This window comes from Neovison vison, chromosome 6 (assembly GCF_020171115.1).
Source record: "Neovison vison isolate M4711 chromosome 6, ASM_NN_V1, whole genome shotgun sequence".
NCBI classification, from domain to species: Eukaryota; Metazoa; Chordata; class Mammalia; order Carnivora; family Mustelidae; genus Neogale; species Neogale vison.
Window position 1 is genome coordinate 184264188 of NC_058096.1, and position 18427 is coordinate 184282614.

The window sequence follows — 18427 nt, forward strand, 5'->3', positions numbered from 1 at the left end:
AGGGCATTAAAAATTTTTGTTTTGAGGGGCGCCTGGGTGGCTCAGTGGGTTAAGCCGCTGCCTTCGGCTCGGGTCATGATCTCGGAGTCCTGGGATCGAGTTCCGCATCGGGCTCTCTGCTCAACAGGGAGCCTGCTTCCCTCTCTCTCTCTCTCTGCCTGCCTCTCTGCCTGCTTGTGATCTCTCTCTGTCAAATAAATAAATAAAATCTTAAAAAAAAAATTTTTTTTGTTTTGAATTTTATGCAGCTTGAACTCACAACACTGAGATCAGTGGTCTCGTGCTCTACTGACTGAGCCAGCCAGGTACTGCTATAGTACGGCATTTTTAAAAACAAAGCAAAGTTTTAAAGACTTTTAAAAATAGGCTAAGCTACTTATTAAACCAAGTATTTCTTTATCAGTTCTTAAGAGGAAGGACTTAAATATTACTATTTTATATTATAAAATTGCAAACTTGCAATCTCATGAGAAAAGAAACACACTTCCAAAATAACACCAAAAGACATGTCTTTTTTTAAAGCTTTTAATTTAAAAAAAGGGTAAAACAGGAGATGGCATTCAAAAAGACAAGTAATTAAATCATAACATTTCTGTTTCTTTTAAATGCTGTAACAATTCATTTTCTTTGAAGTATTGTTTTTTTATGCTCATTTCTTCCTAAAGAAAAATTCCTAAAAAATAAGTTTTCCAACATATAAAAATCCACACAGGGTCTCCTTGGGAGCAATAAACAATGGTGCACTTTTCAGTGACAACACAAACGTGTGAACCTAATTAATGATGCAGAAACCGCACTGACTCTTACATGTTCCTTCAGATGGTTACACGCACACATACATGCTTAATCTTGAGGACTCAAGAGAGTATTTCCAGCTTTAACCTGTGAAGAACAGAAACTAGGATAACTTTCTCTGTTCGGCGGCGAAATCTCATCAGCTTCAAACACCAGCCCTGCAGCTGTGAAATGAGTTGACCTAAGATGTCACCGTCTAGAATTCTTCAATTCACAGAGCACGACAGATTCCCAGGGCTCTTTCCTTAAAAGGCATGTAGGGTGTGTGTGTGTGTGTTATCTATGTATGGGTGTGTGATTTAAAAAAAATTTTGTGAAGTTCTTATCATAAAGATTCCATCTAAGGATTAGAACTTCCTTCAACCTGTGGAGGGATCCCCGAGTTCTGTCATCCGTCATTAATGCCAAGCCTCTTGGTACTACTCAGTAGCTTACATCAAAGACAGGAAGGGAAAGGCAAAAATGAAAAAAAGGAAGATAAAAGAATAGGACCCAAGAAATAAAATCTAAAAAAAAAAAAAAAGAAACAGAAAAACCTAAGAAAGCTTGCCTACCATACCATTCAGTGAGGATAAAATAATTTGTATCCCCATGACATCCAACATTTTTTAGTCATGAAATCATGTTCACAGTGGTTCATCCAACATGTGCAATCTATCTCTTTTTTTTTGTATAAATATTGGGCAACAGTTATACATAAATCTAAATTTCTGTGAATGTTGTCCTCTCTTCTGGGTGGTTGGAGGGATTATTCTACTACTGGATCACTATTTCATGACATCAGTAAAGTCTTGTATGGCTGGCTTGTTTTATGAACACTGTAGGGGTAATAAGATAAATACTCTCAAACCTTGATGAGTCCATATAAACATCCATTTTGATGATAAATCCAGTCATAGTCACAACAAGTCACAATGGAAGCACTATGTAAAAGAGACTTCAAATAAACAGTGAAGCTGGAGTGTTCTCCTCTAAATGCTAAATTGTCATTCAGGAAGTTGAAGGAAAACTTACACAGATTTTCTAGCCAGCTAATTTTTTTAAAACGTTGAAATTTTTAATGTAAGTCACAATTTTTGAGATGTGTATTGGAGTAAAGCTCAGCAAGAAAAATATTATAAGAATAGTGACCCTACTATAGAAAGTCTCACTCTCAATGCATACAAAAATACATTTTTCTATTGGCAAGTGTTCTTTCATTCTTCAGTGGAACTCTGTAGTCATATGCATTGACCAGAATTCTGAAGGAAACAAGAAGAGGAGATAGAGAACCAGTCTCATACTCTTCCCAATACAGATACAACGTGCCATATGGAGCAACACAACCTTTGGCAAACTTCAGACCATAGACTGCATGATTTAGGAGTCCACTGAATTAAAATGTACAGTTCCCAGATTTCTAAGGTGCCAATGTCATAGTTGTCTGGAAATTATCAAAGGCAGAGAAAATACTGCCTCATGGTAACATACCAAATAGAAAATAATTAGCACTTTCAGGCAGCAGAGATTGGAACAGCAAATGTTCTCCAAATTCTCCACCATACTCACCTCAAATTTCAGGATAGCATGAAGAAATTCCAAGGCAGGAAAGCATACCAAATTCTAAAGTTTCACATTCTCATACTGCATCATTCTAGAATGTTCTAGAATTCTCTCATGGACCTTTGTTAGAAATCCGATTCTGGGTATTTAGACCAGAACCAATAGTCAAGACTATTGGGTAAACCAGACTCATAAAAGAAAAGGTGTTTCAGAATTCAAAGCCTTTACAGCAGATTTTTTGTGGAACTCACCGAAGGAGGAAAGGAACTTCTTTAGGTCGGTAAGTCATCAACAAATCTGAATGACATTTGTTGGGTTTACTGGCCATGCTGAACAAGTAGGAAGACTGGAACAGAAGTCAGGGAATTCTGGCTCTTTCATTAAAACCCCATTTGTTTTCTCTCCCATCCAAAAGACAATCCAAAAATTGCCCCAAGGCCTTTAGATATAAAATAATAAATGACATCACCTTTAATGGTGAAATGAGGAAGCAGAAAATATAACACTGAAGAGTTCTACATCATACTGGTAATTTCCTTAACAAAAATAACAAATCACAGGCCATCAAACTGATCAAAATGAAAGTACGGGCCATGCCTCTAACATTTCACAATTTGTTATTACCATAATGGTGCTGTATACCAATATTCATTATATCTATATATTTCTTTGGAGTGCTGAGATTTTCATTTTTTTTTCAGCATAAGACTTTTTCTATGGATATAGTTAGTATCTATGACATCGAACTGGGTTCTTGTACATAGAATACCACATTTGTACTAACAGAATATTATTTTTCACTTTATACTTTTCTTTATCTTTTTATCTTTGTCTATCTTTATCTATTTGTACTTGTCTTTATCACTGTCTATATATGATGGAAAGTATTTAATATTTTTATTTCCAAAAATTTGTCTGCAATACAGGATTTGTGTTACCCTGTATGTTATGTTAACTGTATATCTTACAGAACAGCAATTATATTGGGTGTCCTTGTTTCTTTGTAAGAAGAAGACCTAAGACCATTAGGCTGTTGTGAACATCAAGATCATTTCTGCACAAGTTTTCTGAGATAAATAAAGCCTTATGCAAAATGCTCTTACCCTGATACCAGCTACAGGTGCAGCTAGGGATTAAGTCAGCTCCCTTGGGGGAATATAGAATTTCCTCTACTGTAGCTAGGTGATAAGACCTGCCTGGTTCCTTGGCTAACAGCCGGGTAACCCTAGAGAAGGAAAATTATTTAAAGGGCCCTTTCTAAGGTGAATTTTTTTGTCAGTGGAATCAGCTGAACTATCTATTCTGTACACATGAGTTTGAAGTTGGCCTTTAATTTCCACCTGTTGCCCAAGAGTTTAAAGAAGAGAGAAGGTCACCCTTACTAGGGTAAGAGATAAAATGTTTTTGTCTGTAGGTAAACACAAAATCACATCTCTGTTAAGGTGACCCCTTGGGTTTAGCGTAATTATTGAATTTCCTTTCAGAAGGTATCGTTGCATAAATATTTCTTATGATTTAATCTTCTGCTAATCTAAACAACTTTTCTTAAAAAAAAAAACCCCTAGATATGCTTCATCCTTTAACACTGCCAATCAGCAGAAATCTGAATACTTCTGCCAGACGTATTTTAAATAAAGCACTGTAAACATAATCATTTTCTCTAAATTTTCATCTCTACAGAAAAATCTCAGAGCAGGTGCCAGCTTTCACTCAACTACTGTTTCACATATGTATTACAATGGAAAAGACAACCAGCGAGTAAATATAGAAGTAGGGAAAAAAGGCTGGAAGCAACCCCCCATTGAAATAACAATCTTTCCACCAGTTGGTAGGATTATGGCTAATCTAATTTTGATTTTGGTCCATGGACCTGTATCCCCTATAAATTTCTTTAAAGATTTTATTTATTTATTTGACACACAGAGAGAGATCACAAGTAGGCAGAGAGGCAGGCAGAAAGAGAGGGGCCAGCAGGTTCCCTGCTGAGCAGAGAGCCAACGTGGGATTCGATCCCAGGACCTTGAGATCATGACCCGAGCCGAAGGCAGAGGCTTAACTCACTGAGCCACCCAGGCACCCACCCCTACAAATGTTTAACATTCTCTGTTGTACAACAAGCATAGATTCCTGTTATAACAAGAATATGGGGGTGTCTATTGCATAGGAAGAGTCTCAAGAATACTAGATTAATATACAACAGGAGATGGCACTGACGTGGTCTCAGATGTTTAACAGGCATTGGAAGGCTCACAAAATTCCTTTTCATGGCTAGCTCCACCTGCTTGAACAATATGAATTGAGTAATAATACAACTAAAAAAAAACCCCAAAGAGATAAATAGCAATTTAAAAAAAATTAAAGCATATTTCCTTTTAGGGGCAACGAAATGAGCAACATGTAATGAGGCCTTTTAAACTCAACCATCACAGAGCACCATTAAATAGTCACACGAAAGAGATCCAGGCGGCTTAAAGATGAATGTTGCCTTGTTCCCGAGAGGCCTAATCCATTTGTGACAACATGAAAAATATTCAGTGCATCTGGTTGGGGCCCACATGGATGATGACGTGTTTCTCATAAGCCCTTTTCATTGTTTTCTCGATTTGCTTCAAAAACACTTGTGGGATTCGTCCACATAAAGTGTGCACAGTCTCCAAAAACTTCAGCTGGAGCGGGTAATACATGGATTGAAAGAGATTGTCTTGAAAGGGAAACTGAAAAAGGATTTTTTAAATGATAGAAAATGTTTAGTGACTGAAATGCCATTTACAATGCAAACAACATTTACTAAAGAATGAAACAGGGAATTAAGCCGGCATGGGTTAGACATTGGATGGAGATTCAACACCTGATTCAATCCTGTGCAATCCCAGGCAATTACTTACCTTCCCTGGGCCTCAGTTTCTTTCCCTCTTAAAAATAAAAAAATGATTTATTTGGGTCCTTAAAGCTCTTAAAATCTAAGATCAAAATGTGTCTTCAAGAACAACATATTTTCTATATAGTAGGCTCTTGCTGAAGAAAAGCAAGGTGTAACTAGAGACTTGAAATCTACTGCATTAAAACATTGAATTCTCCATATTTTTTTGTATTTGTTGCAACTTATTTTAAGATTTATTTATTTGAGAGAGAGAGAGTGAGCACGAGTGTGCACATGCATGCATGCCCGTGGCGGGGAGGGGGGCAAAAGGAGAGGGAACAAGAGAATCTTAAGCCAACTCTTTCGTTAGTGCAGAGCCAGACATGGGGCTAGGCTTCATGACCCTGAGATCATAACCTGAGCTGAAACCAAGAGCCGGACTCTTAACAGACTGAGCTATCAAGCACCTGTTTGTTGCAATCTTTTTTTTTTTTTTTTTTAAGATTTTATTTATTTGACAGAGTGAGAGATCACAAATAGGCAGAGAGGGAGGCAGAGAGAGAGGAGGAAGCAGGCTCCCTGCTGAGCAGAGAGCCTGATGCAGGGCTCGATCCCAGGATCCTGGGATCATGACCTGAGGGGAAGGCAGAGGCTTAACCCACTGAGCCACCCAGGCACCCCACAGTTGTTGCAATCTTAATGAAGAAACTTTAAGGTATGTCCATAGTAATCTCATGAAGTCCAGAGTTTAGCCATTAAATAAAATCTATCATCACTGAACTTCATGTTAATAATTCAGTTACCAAATATTGGTTGTTGGCTTTTTTCCCACTTAATGTTGGGCTTTTGATTTGATTTGATTTTTAATTCTCTTATTTTCCCATGGAAGGTGTTTATGAGAAGAATTTCCCAAAATAAATCTTTCTGACCACTTACTCATGAGCATGTTCAAATTTTTATTACAATCTGGTTGAAATGGAAAAGGCTTTCAATAGGTCAAGTCAAAGATTCATTGTTGGCAAGGAAATTTTATACAGAAAGACCAGGAAAAAAAAAAAAAGGAACGAAAAAAGGTGAAAGGTCAGTACACGCTTGCGTGGCAGCAGAGTGGGTGGGTGTCTAGTTTCCTAGAACAAGTTTTAATCCCTTTAAAGTTCATCGGAAATATTGCTTAAGCATGTTTATCAGAAATGTGAATTTCTTCCTGGAAGGAGATTATGCATTATGTAACACAAAAAGGACCATGTTTGGGACAACAGTTTTCTTTCTCAGCACAATTTAGACCATTGATAAACTCCTTTTTGGTCATGGTGTCCCTAGTGACAGGAAGAGAATAGGTCAGAGCCTTGGAAGCAACCTTGATTTTCTCTTTCCCCCACATCCCTCATCTAGTGTATCAGCAGGCACTGTAAAATCTGTCTTCACCATGATGCCTGCATGTGACCACCGCTGCCCACCTTCCTGTTGCCCCCATGTCTCACCTCAAAGGCTACAGTAACTCTTCATAAATAGCCCTAGTGTTCTCACTCTTGCCTCCTTGCACCGAGTTACCAAGGTGATATTTTTAAAGTCTAAATCAGACCATATCATTTTTCGGCAGGGGCTTCCCACTGCTATTAAAATAAGATTTCAACTCCTCTCTTATTCCCAAGGCTCCATGAGACCTTGAACGCTCCTTGGTGTTCAGTCCTTCTGGTCACCTTCTGGTCACCTCCCTGCCGTTTGGGCACACCAAACTCATTCCTGCCTCCAGGGATTTCCCTGGGTTATTCCTTCTATTTAGCAGAATCTCCCCAAGACTGTCCCGTGGCTGCCTCCACTGATCGAACACCTATCACCTATCACCCCTGAGGACCCCAGCTCCTGAACACTCTTCCCTGCCCATGACTCTCAGGCCATCACCCTGTTCTGGTTCCCTTTTAACACCTTTCACAACCTGGTATGATTTTTATTTCTTTCTCTGTCCATGTGAGTATTAACTGTTTTCCTCCACCCACAGTATATGCTTCATGATGACTGCTTTGTCAGTCTTGTTAATTTCGAGTGCCTAGAACCTAGAATTGTTCCTGCATAAAATAGGCTCTTCATAGATGATGGCTGCAAGGTTTACTGACAGAATGTCTATCTGATAGATGACTTCCTTGGATCACAATGGGAGGAGACTGCATTTCCCCTTCACACAAATGCGGATACATAGGTTTAATGTTTGTGTGTGCAAGCGAGAGAGAGAGAGAGAAGAAGGGAAGAGATGGAGGGGGAAAGGGAAGGGGCAGGAAGAATACTTTCAGAGACAGATGAAGGGAGAAAGAAATAATAGTATGAGAGAGAGAGGAAACATACTTATAGACCGAGGAAGAGAGAGTGAGTGAGACAATGTGGACAAGGTAGAAAAGGAGGTAAGTGTGAAACCTCTATTCTTGAAACAGCTTCTAATTATTGAGTGCAACGGTATGTCAGGTACTGCACTATGAGCCTAAAAAACCATCATTTTGGGGCACCTGGGTGGCGCAGTCGGTTGAGCATCTGACTCTTGGTTTCTGCTCAGGTCACGACCTCAGGGTCATGATCTCAGGGTTGCAATCTCAGGGTCATGAGATCAAGCCCCGCATGGGGGCTCCACATTCAGTGTGGAGTCTGCTGAAGATTGTTTCCCCTCCCTTGCCCTTCCCCTCTGTTCCTCCCCAATTCTCAGGCTCTCTCTCACAAATAAATAAATAAATAAAATTAAAAACCATCATTTTGTTGCATCCTCACAATTTTATGAGGTAGATAATAGTATCATTCCATTTCACAGATGAGGAAACTGAGGCCCAGTAAGATAGGAACACAGAGTAAATGACTAATCATGGGAAAGGGACAAAAATTGGGCCTTGCATTGAGGTCTGTCCACCCCCAGCCAAGCCCTGACCCCACAGTGCATGGCCCAGTGGAGAGTGTGGAAACATATCTTCCAAGAGGGAGCCTATGTTTTTCACATTTCAGGATGGGGTTGGTCATATTCCTGATTGAAACTCCTGAAAGAAAATGGTCCTTGTAGGCCCACGTGAGGATTGTCACTGGGTGTATTTGGCAGGATCATTTATGACCCAATTATTTGGCTTTCTCACTGCTCCTCCAGAAAGCAAACAAGACTCAGGGTAACTCAAGAACCACAGTTGCTCAATTCCAGACTAGGGCTGACAGATCTCAGGAGAAACCCAACGTGCCTCTGATGGACTGCAGCAGACTCATCTACTTCTGTTTGTACTCCTCAATGCTTCTGCCCCAGAGTCAGGGTTTGAATATCTGAAGTGATGCTATCACTAAGTACAGAACAAATTTTCTGTGTAATTAAATCACCTAGTCTTTGAAAACCAACAGCAGGAAATGTAGGAGAAGAAAACGGTGTTAGCTTACATGCAGAGAAAATTCTGGGAATTCCAGAGACTCTCCTTAGGAAGCTGCACATTTTTCACACAGAAAAAAATGTGTTCCTGTGTCTCGGGATTCGCTTCCACCAAAGCCCATTTGTGAAACTCCGAGGCTTTGTGGATTTTTAAGAAAAATACTTCTAACAAAGTCTACATACTTTATGTCTGGGGTCAGCAAATCTGTTCTATAAAGGGCTAGACTGTAAATATGTTAGACACTGTGGGCCACACAGTTTGTTTTAAATACTCATCTCTGCCATTGTGGCTTGAAAGCAGCCACAGACCAACACACAAATGAATGGGTGTCACTGCGTCCTGACATGACTTTATTTATGAACGCCGAAATTTGAATTTGCTTATAATTTTTTCATGTCATGAAATATCTTTTTCCCCCCAATGATTTACAAACCTGTTCCCAGCCCACATGTCTTACAAACACAGGCAGCAAGGTAGATCTGGCCAAGTTTGCTGACCCCTACTCTAGGTCTTGGAATTACTGTTTCAAAAAGGACATCCTTGAATCTCTGTTGCTGGTTCCCCCTAGTGATATCAAGGTAAAAGGTAAAAAGCAATGTGGAAAGTAGCGTTTCCCCAAGTGTGGGATGAGAGGCAAGAGCTGGCAATATCTGGCATTTTAGGCAATAAGCCCCAAAGTAAGTTTCTTTCAACCTTCCCATTTACTGCAAGAAGGTAGTTCCCAGGCATCTTTAATGTCTCAACACTTTGCTAATCAATTTCTCCAAGGCAGTAACTGGGGACCCAAGGCTGTGAGAAGTCTAGCTCCAGGCCAAAATCCTATGTGTGGTCTTTCAGACTCAACTATGGGTAATGACAAGGCTGCTGGCAGTCCTCTGGAGGGATGGGGAGCTGCCCTCCTGACACCAGATTTGTCAGGGTACAGGTACAGGGTCAAGAACTCAGGCCCCTGCCCCTGGCCAGCCACGTTCAAATGCATATCTGCGTTCCTATCCCAGACACCTCCATTTGGAGGTTTCCTGGGAAAGGAGGGATACCTTTCTACTCCTCCCTCCTTCCCCCTTCCCTGGCCTACAGGTCCACAAGGATGCAGGAGCCTTGAGACGATCTCTGTCTGTTGACCAGTACTCTTTGGTGGGTATGGATGCAACACAGGGGAGCGGGTGCCTCTTTTTGCCTCTTGCTGGCATCGCTGCAGTATGTATAATAAAGACTTGATTTTTACTTTTAGTTTGATCCCTGGTCCTAATTGACCACCTCCACACTGGATTGCTCAACAGGAGGCTGGCAACCAGGCAACCCACTCAGCTTGAGTTGAATAGTATCATTTTGTTCTTATTTTTTGACCTTTACCCTAACACATTCCCCTCTGCTATGGCAAACAACACCAGATTTCTTTCTGGGTCTTTCACATCCTCCTTAAATGAACTTACTTAATGCCCCCCCACCCCCCTCAAAATGAATGACTTACTTGTAAAGATTAAGAGTGGCCATAATATGAGAGGGCAAGTGGACACAGTGAAGTGGTGCCTGAGACTGGGGACAGGGGTGGAACTCAGTGCTTTGCGGGAATTCTTGTGCTACGGACAAATGCACCTGTCCTGCTCCATGTGGAGTACGCATGCGTCTGCTCCATGGGGTGGGGGGAGGAGCACACTTACATCCCGTATTGCTTCATAGAGCGCTTTGAAAGTGGGTTGCTTATCGTCATGGTAGACGCCTCGGTTCCCGTGCAGGACGGACACGCCTTCCCGCTCAGCTTCTTTGCAGTTACTTCCGTACATGCAGTGATCAGGGCGGTAGTTCCACTGGCAGGGGAACACATACAGACACTCTGGTGGGGACAAGAGAAAGACGTGTCTGCAGTCAGTGCCCGCTCTCCTCTGTGTGCCTGGGGCTTAAATCCGCGTTCCCAAAACTGCACACCACATGTGATTTCAGTGCTTGTGAGTGTGACTGGGACTCACGGCCCAACCTTCACCGTATTTCGTCCATATTCTGAGATCAGGAACTGAAGGGGCACATACTCGTGATGCGTAGGTTTTACCCCCCAAAAGGAGGGCAAAGCATCAGGGACAAGGAGGCCAACAAGGCAGCAGACAGCCTGGGTCCAAACCCCACTCTCTCACTCAAAAACGCCACAACTTAGGCCCAGCCATTCATCCTCCCCATGCTTCACTTTCCTCATCTGTAATATGGATAGGACAGGAACTCCCTCGAATCGTGATGATTAGATTTTAAAAACACAGGTAAAAATGCTCGGCCGAAGGCCAAACACACAGTGGTGGTCAGTCAGCAGTGTTAGCACTTATAATCAACTCCTGGGGAAGGTTTTATGAAACAGAGAGACTTGAAAAATTGCAATCAAGATTGAAGCAAAGGTTCATCTTTGGATTAAAAACCAACCAATAAAATAAAAATGAAGGAAAACAAAAAACAAACAAAAAAAACCCTACAACAGTGAAAGGGAGCCCCTCCACCCCCGCAAAGAGCAAAGAGGGAAAGAAGTGTCTGTGTCAAGGGGACTACACACATTGTGGGTGAGCATGCGCACACTTGTGTTCTTGTACTTGTATCTCTAATCTGGCGGTTCTTCGTTGGGAGACTCCCCGGGGGGGCCATTCCACAATGTCTGGAGGGAGACACTGTTGTCATACATGGAGGAGGCCGCTACTGGACTCTCGTGGGTGGAGACCGGAGATAGCCTACACATTCCACAATGGACAGGGCAGCCTCCGCAAGAGTCGTAGTGCCAAGGTTGAGAAACTTGGCTCTGATCCTGTTGGACGGCTAGGATTACAAAATTAGCAACAAATTCATGACCCCTGAGCTTCCTGGCTCCTCAGCTTGAGGCCTTTAGGGGCTGGGGCAAGGGCAGCAGGGATCAGAGCTCTCTGAGTGTGTGTCACTGGTTCCGGAGAAAGGCTCCCTGTGAGAACACAGAAGCATTAGAACAAATCGATGACCACTGTCAAAAAAGGAACACGGAGATGTGTTTATGGGTTGCGTTGATGGCTATCCCTCTTCATGGAAAGGATCACTACTTAGAGACAGCTTCCAGAAAGCTTTGAGATGGAAAGCAAACAAGGGAGAGATCATCACACATCCCTTCTGGTGGCCTGCGGGTAGTAATTCTACCAATCAGTCTTAACGGGCCATGGTGAAACCCAGGCATCCTCCAATTCCTAATCATTCATGACATCCTGAGAGATTGTCCTCTTCCTTTTCTCAGGAAAACCCCTTCCCACCGCGATGCTGCTCTTAACCTGCCTTCGCTTCCACACTTGCACAAATATAATCTCCCGTAGCTGGAGAGAGCAGTGCTCATTCTGAAGTCACATTATCTACAATTAAACTCCTCTTGGATTCGGGTGATTTTTCTGCACTCCGGTGCAGGGGGTGGGCATGAGGATTTTATGAGGGAAGATATCTAAAAGTGCTTGTGTGCTTTTAAGCTGCGTCTGACCTCATACCAGGGATGGCCTTTCATAACCTTTTGAATCACTTCGCTCAGTTATGATACCTGCCTGGGTATTTGCAATTGAATCCCTGTTTAAGCACCTGCTAATGTTCCCTGCTGAGTGAATTGCCCTAGAATCCATCTCTGTTTTTGTAAATATGCTGATTGAATCAACAAATATTTATTGAGTGCGGGCTAAGTATGCAGTGGACAAAGAAAATCTGGTTCCTGCCTTTGTGGCATCTGAGTTTGGTGATGGAGGTTTGCGCCTCTTCACAGAGAGTGCAGGACCCTGGGACAAAGGAAACCTTCCCCTTCTTTGAAGCCTCTTTAGAGGACCACGCCCAGTGAGGGCCCTCCAAGGCTGATGATGAAATAGAAAGGCTTTGAAATCAGACAGATCTATGTTCAAAGTTGGCTCCCACCACCTCCTAGCTCCATAACCTTGATGAGTTACCAGGACCTCAATTTAGAATCAGTAAAAACATGCCAAATTATCTGGGGTTGAACTCCAGCTTTATTATGCTAATAGTGAAACGGCTGAGGGAGCCAGCTCTGGAGTCAACCCACTGGCTTTGACTGAGCCACCCAGGTACCCTTGGAGTAACCCAGTGGCTTTGAATGATAAAACTGCCACTTCTTGCATGAACTCAGCCAAATTATTACATAATATTTCTGAGTCTGAGTTTCATCATCTGTGAATGGGGGAGGACTGTAAATATCTCGTCCAGTAGGATTCTGGGCAGTACTAAGTGAACTTATAAATACAAGTATTTGGAACACCACATGACACATAGGAAGCATGTAATAACCGTAAGCTGTAATCATGACTGTGAGCATTGTAATTGTTATAAGAACTATTGCATTAGGTCACTGGAAGAATAAAACAAAATAAAGGGAATGAGCTCAGCATAGTTCTTGACACACAGTACCTTGGTAATAAATGTTTTACTCCAGTTGTTTCCAGACAAGCAGGTGGCCAGACATTCTTAACCTTTTATGGATCACAGATCTCTCTGAGAATCTAATGAAAGCCTTAGACCTTATCATTGGAAAGGTACAACTGGGCATATCTAAAAACGTTTGCTCATAAGTTTAGAGGTTTATTGATTTCCTAAAGACCAGCTTAAACCCAGCTGTTGAATCTCAAATATGAAACTAGATTCCAGACAGAATTCAATTCACATCTTTACAATCCCCTTCAGGATTTTTCAGAGGAAGAAACACAAAATACATTGAGCATGTAATTGAAAGAAGAATTCATTCACACAATGTAAGACATTGGTGTTGCTGGATGATAAGGCTCTGCTCCTGCCCTTGGGGAATTTATACTCTTGTAAGGGAAACATGTTTTTTTTTTTTTTTTTTTTAAATCAGGGTTCATAGAAAGGATATTTCAGTAAAGTTTCATCTAAACTCAGACTTATAGACTAAGGATGGGATTTTGACAGTCAAAAATGGAGGACTGGAGGAGGATTCAAGGAGGAGAAAATGGCCTGATCCTGGTGAAGAGTTTGGAAATCAGCATGTGCTTTACGAAAGATAAGCTATTTAATTTTGCTGGGATAAATTCTGTCTCTTGAAAGGGGTAAGATAACAGCAGCAAAGCTGTCATATAAATAGACTGCTTTGACCTAAAATATTCAAGAAATATGTATCTATGTTGGATTGCAAGTAACTAACTTCGATTCCAGCTTGAAGAAAAAAAAAAAAAAAGAAGAAGGAAAAGAATTTTCCCTTTCGAAAGAGAGGGACTAGCTCATAAAAATCAGAGGTAATGCTGAACCCAATCAGGAAGTGGGGCAGCTCCTGGACTCTGACAGGTGGGCACTAATTAACGTCAGCTTTTCAGCACTGCTGCCAACACCGCCAACATCACACCGCCTGGGCTCCTTTCTGCTCCTGGATTCCCAGACTCAGGTTCACAGGATATGGTCTGACCGGGTGAGTGGGAGTCAGGAGCAGAAGGAGCTCTAGGACTGCATGCAAAAGCATGTGGGGGGGCGGGGGTAGGGGTAGGGGTGGAGAGAAGGGGAGGGGGAGAGAGAGAGAGAAAGAGTGGCCTTGCTTTTCTGGCTCTGGATGACCAGATCATGGGTAGTCTCCCATCCAAAGAGAAATCATTTTTAGCTGGGCCTGGAATCATTTTCTAGGTTGGGCTAGGCACATCTCTCTCCCTCCCTCTCTCTCTCTCTCTCTTCAAAAATATGAATTAGGAAGCAAAGGGGGCTGTTACCAAACATGCTTCATCATTGGCTGTGGGTTTGTAAGGCGGTGTAGGCTCAGGGTTGGGCCATGTGAAACAGAATGCTGAGAAACAGAACAGAGTCAGGTAGGCATGGAGAGGGACAAGGATAGCAGAGGCCATGGGGCCTCTGAGGGAGGGAGAGGTCAGCTTTGGTCCTTAACAGTTTCTCAAAGCTAGTTCCCAAGAGGCCTAGGATGAAGTGAACTGTGTGTTCCCAGGGCCACCCCTTGGTCCCTTCCTTAGCTGGCCTGAGTTTTGTTCCCTGAAACCTAAATATATTAATCAAAGCATATCTTTCTGTGTAGCGTGCTCTTCTGGCTTCGGTCAAATCTACCCTTTTTAGAGAACTCTGCTCTCAACTTGAATTTACACGCAGAGCTCTGAGCTCTGTCTTCCACCCCTTCAAGGAGCTATCTTGGCTCACCTGCCAGGAAATGTCCTGTGGGCTGAGGGACCTGCATGTCCCTCCTGAGCTTTAGCTCTCTCCTCCTGTCTAGTACCCAGCTCTACAGTTACATACCCACAGGAATTTACTATCTAATTATGGCAAAAGTTTTAAAATATTTTTAAACGGATGACTTTTATTTTTAAAAGTTGATTATTGGCTACAGAAGGCTATAATAATAATAATATCACTCCAGACATGTGCTCAGGTTTTTTGTGCATTCCTTTTTTTTTTTTTTTAAGATTTTATTTATTAGTCAGAGAGAGAGAGAGAAAGAGAGATGGAGAGGGGGAATAAGCAGGAGGGGAGCAGCAGGCAGAGGGAGAAGAGGCTCAATGTGGGGCTTGATCCCAGGATGCTGGGATCACTAGGTTAAGCATCAAAGGCAGATGCTTAACCTACTGAGCCACCTAGGCACCCCTTGTGCATTGCTTCTTTGTCCATGGCAACCCAAAGGACCATAACAATAAGCATGTTCATCTCCCTTCTCCAGGCCAATCTCCTCTCCTGCCTCTCCCTCCATCCTTTCTAGGGATAAAAATGACCAATCTTTTTTCTAAATAGTTTTTTGGCTAACAGAAAGTGATCACAATATAAACAAAGAAAGAGCTTATCATGTGAAGGGCTTCGATGGGTTTCAGTTCAAAGATCTCATATTTAATGAAGTATGAGAAAGGACAACCGAATGCAGGTCACACAAAGAACCATCAAGGAGTCACCTAAGAACTCGCCGATTGAAAGCCAGAAAACTTGGTTATTGGTACTCTTCAGAACCAGGGTTTAGAACAACTTCAAAGTATTCGATGAGATTCGAGTACTCAACGGATTTAAGATGGGGCGTACAGAAGCCAACAAACTCAGCTGGTTTTCAGCTCCAATTAAAGACAAGGGCTCCTGTCTAATTGCAAAGCTGCTTACAACTGCCTTCAAGTATTATTTACTCACTGATCACGTCCTCAAATAATCTGCAACAAGCTAAGAGGATTTGTGGGGAGGAAACTGTGCGCATCTTTAGAATTCCTGCTTGGGAATATGTCCAGATGGGCTTCTAAAAGATAGTTTCAGCCACATAAGAGAGAGGAAAATGCAATATGTAAAGGACAAATAATTCAGTGCAGAGATACATTTTGGGATGTCCCCGCCAGCTTTCTAGGACTGCCCCTCTCTTAGAACTTCCCCTCTCCCCCAAACCCAGAAGGCGGATGTCAGAGCTGTCTGGGTTTGTATCCCTGCTCCGTCACTTGTTAGCAGTGCTGCAAATTACCGAACTCTCTTTCCCTTGGTATGTTTGTTGGTAAAATGGGGATTATATTCTCAGGGTGGTTGTGAGGATTAAAGAAGATAATGCTTAGACCAGCACCTGGCACTGAGTAAATAATAAGCGTCAGCCATTATTTCTTAGCAGCCCGCTCCTGACCTAGCTGACCCACACTGGAACCATCTGGTTTCTCCCCCAGGGGAATTTGGAAAGTGGCTGGAGTACATCTTTGCACATGCGTAACCAGGAGTATGAAACGTGTGGTACTTTGAGGAGCAGAGAAAGAGGTCCACAAAGAGGAGAATAAGCAATGTCAGTTAGAGAAAGCAAGCCCACGCTGGCCTCCCCCTCATTCTCCCTCTCCTGCCTTAGGTCCTGGGCCCAACCTGCTGGCCTTCCTGCCTCAGTTTCTAGCAGACACCAGACTTCCCCCCCTCTCTCTGCGTGCCTCTCTGGCTATTTGTGGTGTCTGTCTGTCAAATAAATAAATAAATCTTTAAAAAAAAAAAGGATGCTTTGTACTTGGACTAACTCCGGGGGTCTTTTACATGCAGCCAAGAGTCCTAACCAATCCATCTACACCTAGAAAAAAGATGAAATCTGCATAGGAAGATAAGGAGGAGGCACCTTAACAGTTCATTACCAGGAACCTTAAAGTTCCTGTTACTGTCAGAGGGAAACCGGATTAAAACATGCCACCAGCAAATAGCCAAGACTTTGAATCTAATGAATTCGTAGTGGGAATTTCCCCAGGAACTCTTTCAATCTGCTTTTTTTTTTTTCTTTCCCAGGATTTGCTCCTCCTAGATCCAAAGACCTATGGGATTAGGTTTTATTTCAGAGTTTTATTTAAAAAAAAAAATTCAAGTACATAGTAGGTGCTTCCCGAGTGACAGGTTATCATAGGTGGAAGCCTTTACAGATAGGAGTTTCTATTTTAAGATTTTGTAAAGACAAAGAAATGAACTCAATAGGTCTGGGTAATGAGTGCTCCCCCCACCCCCCGCCAAAGATCTTCCTCGAGAAGACATTTTAGCAACATTAAATAAGGTTTTAGCAAAGAAGAAAGAAAAGAGGAAATTTTATTAGTTTTAGGCGTCAACAACAACAAATACAGATCAGAAATTTTCATCTCCCTTCCTCCCCCAACTCCACCAAATCACTGATACAATATAAGGATTTTTTTTTTTTTTTTTTGCCTCACCTAAAAAGAAAAAGGAATTGGGGAATCTAAGTCCTTATTCTAGGCTCATTGAACCCTGAACAAACCCTGAACAAGTCACTTAACCATAGGGATTCCAGGAATCAATTCCCTTCAGTCTAGCAATTGTTTAGCCATGGAAGGCCTCCTGTCTAGCTTACAAAGCTGGCATTCAGTTCTGCACCCTGCCATTAATTCTGACCACACTTCTTAGAAGAATGGTGTGGCCAAACTCGAAGAGATATTCTCCAAAAATGGAGTCTAGTGTTGGAGGTTGCAACATTTGGCCTTTTGTGTCAGCAGCAGGAGGGCCACTCCCGGGGGTGGGGCGGGGTGGGGGGAGCCTGTTGGGGGCGGGTGGTGGTGTGTGTGAATGAAAGGGCACACTTCACAGGGGAACCCAGGCGCAATTCGAGCTCAGTCAGTTGCAGACCCGGCTGGAATGTGCTTTGGGCGGTGCGGTGGGCGGACTCCTACACAAACAGCATTCTCACAAGAGAGCCTACCTGGATTGAAATAAAAAATAATATTTAATAAATCCTGGTCTCCCCACGTGATGGCATTCTTGTACTTCTGGTACAGAGGGTACAACATGTCCTCCCAAGCCAAGCCTGTTGGAATCATGCTGTTCTGCAAAAGAGAAAACCATCAGAGGGGCTGAGGCAAAGCAAATACATCCTATCCCCTGAGAAATGATGGAGAGGAACTGGTTCCCCCAAACCCTCCAGGAATGAAGCAAATACAGTAGGGGTCCTGCTAGCCTCAAGACATAGTTCAAAGCAAAATTAGAGCTGGAAACCATAGAGTTTTGCAGGATGGTTAACACATGGATACAAGAGGGACCAGGAACCAGTAGCTGGGGCTATCATTTCTACTAAGAAAACTGTGCCCAAATTGAACCTCCTCTTCTCATGCTTAATTCTTGCCTCAGAAGTGAAGGAACAAAGTACAGATAGCAGATTTAATGTATCTAAGGAAAAACACCTTTTCCTTGTCTTAATATAATTTGCTTTTAAAATAAAAGCAACACATTCATAGACTAAATAATTCAAACAGCACACAAAGAGAAAATTAAAAAGTAAAAATATTGTTCCTCCATCTTCCTTCCATCTCCACCCCCACTTTCCCCAGAAATAGCCACAGTTAACAATTAGGTATTCTCTTAGGTATTTTTCCGGAAATTTCTAAGCCATGAAAGAGATCACACTTCATGGTACCATGCTTTGTTGCAT

The 18427-nt window shown here is 42.3% G+C and overlaps 1 protein-coding gene across 1 annotated transcript in view; it reads right to left on the reverse strand.

Annotated features, from left to right (window-relative positions):
- Positions 1 to 4346: 4346 nt before the first annotated feature.
- Positions 4347 to 18427, reverse strand: part of GXYLT2 (glucoside xylosyltransferase 2) — an 89772-nt gene continuing 75691 nt past the window's right edge. Inside the window, exons 5-7 of the mRNA XM_044253153.1 lie at positions 17702 to 17825; positions 10245 to 10417; positions 4347 to 5051 (exon numbers count right to left, since the gene is read on the reverse strand). Coding sequence (XP_044109088.1) covers positions 4869 to 5051; positions 10245 to 10417; positions 17702 to 17825 — 480 coding nt within the window. The 3' untranslated portion in view covers positions 4347 to 4868. The remainder of the gene's footprint in view (positions 5052 to 10244; positions 10418 to 17701; positions 17826 to 18427) is intronic.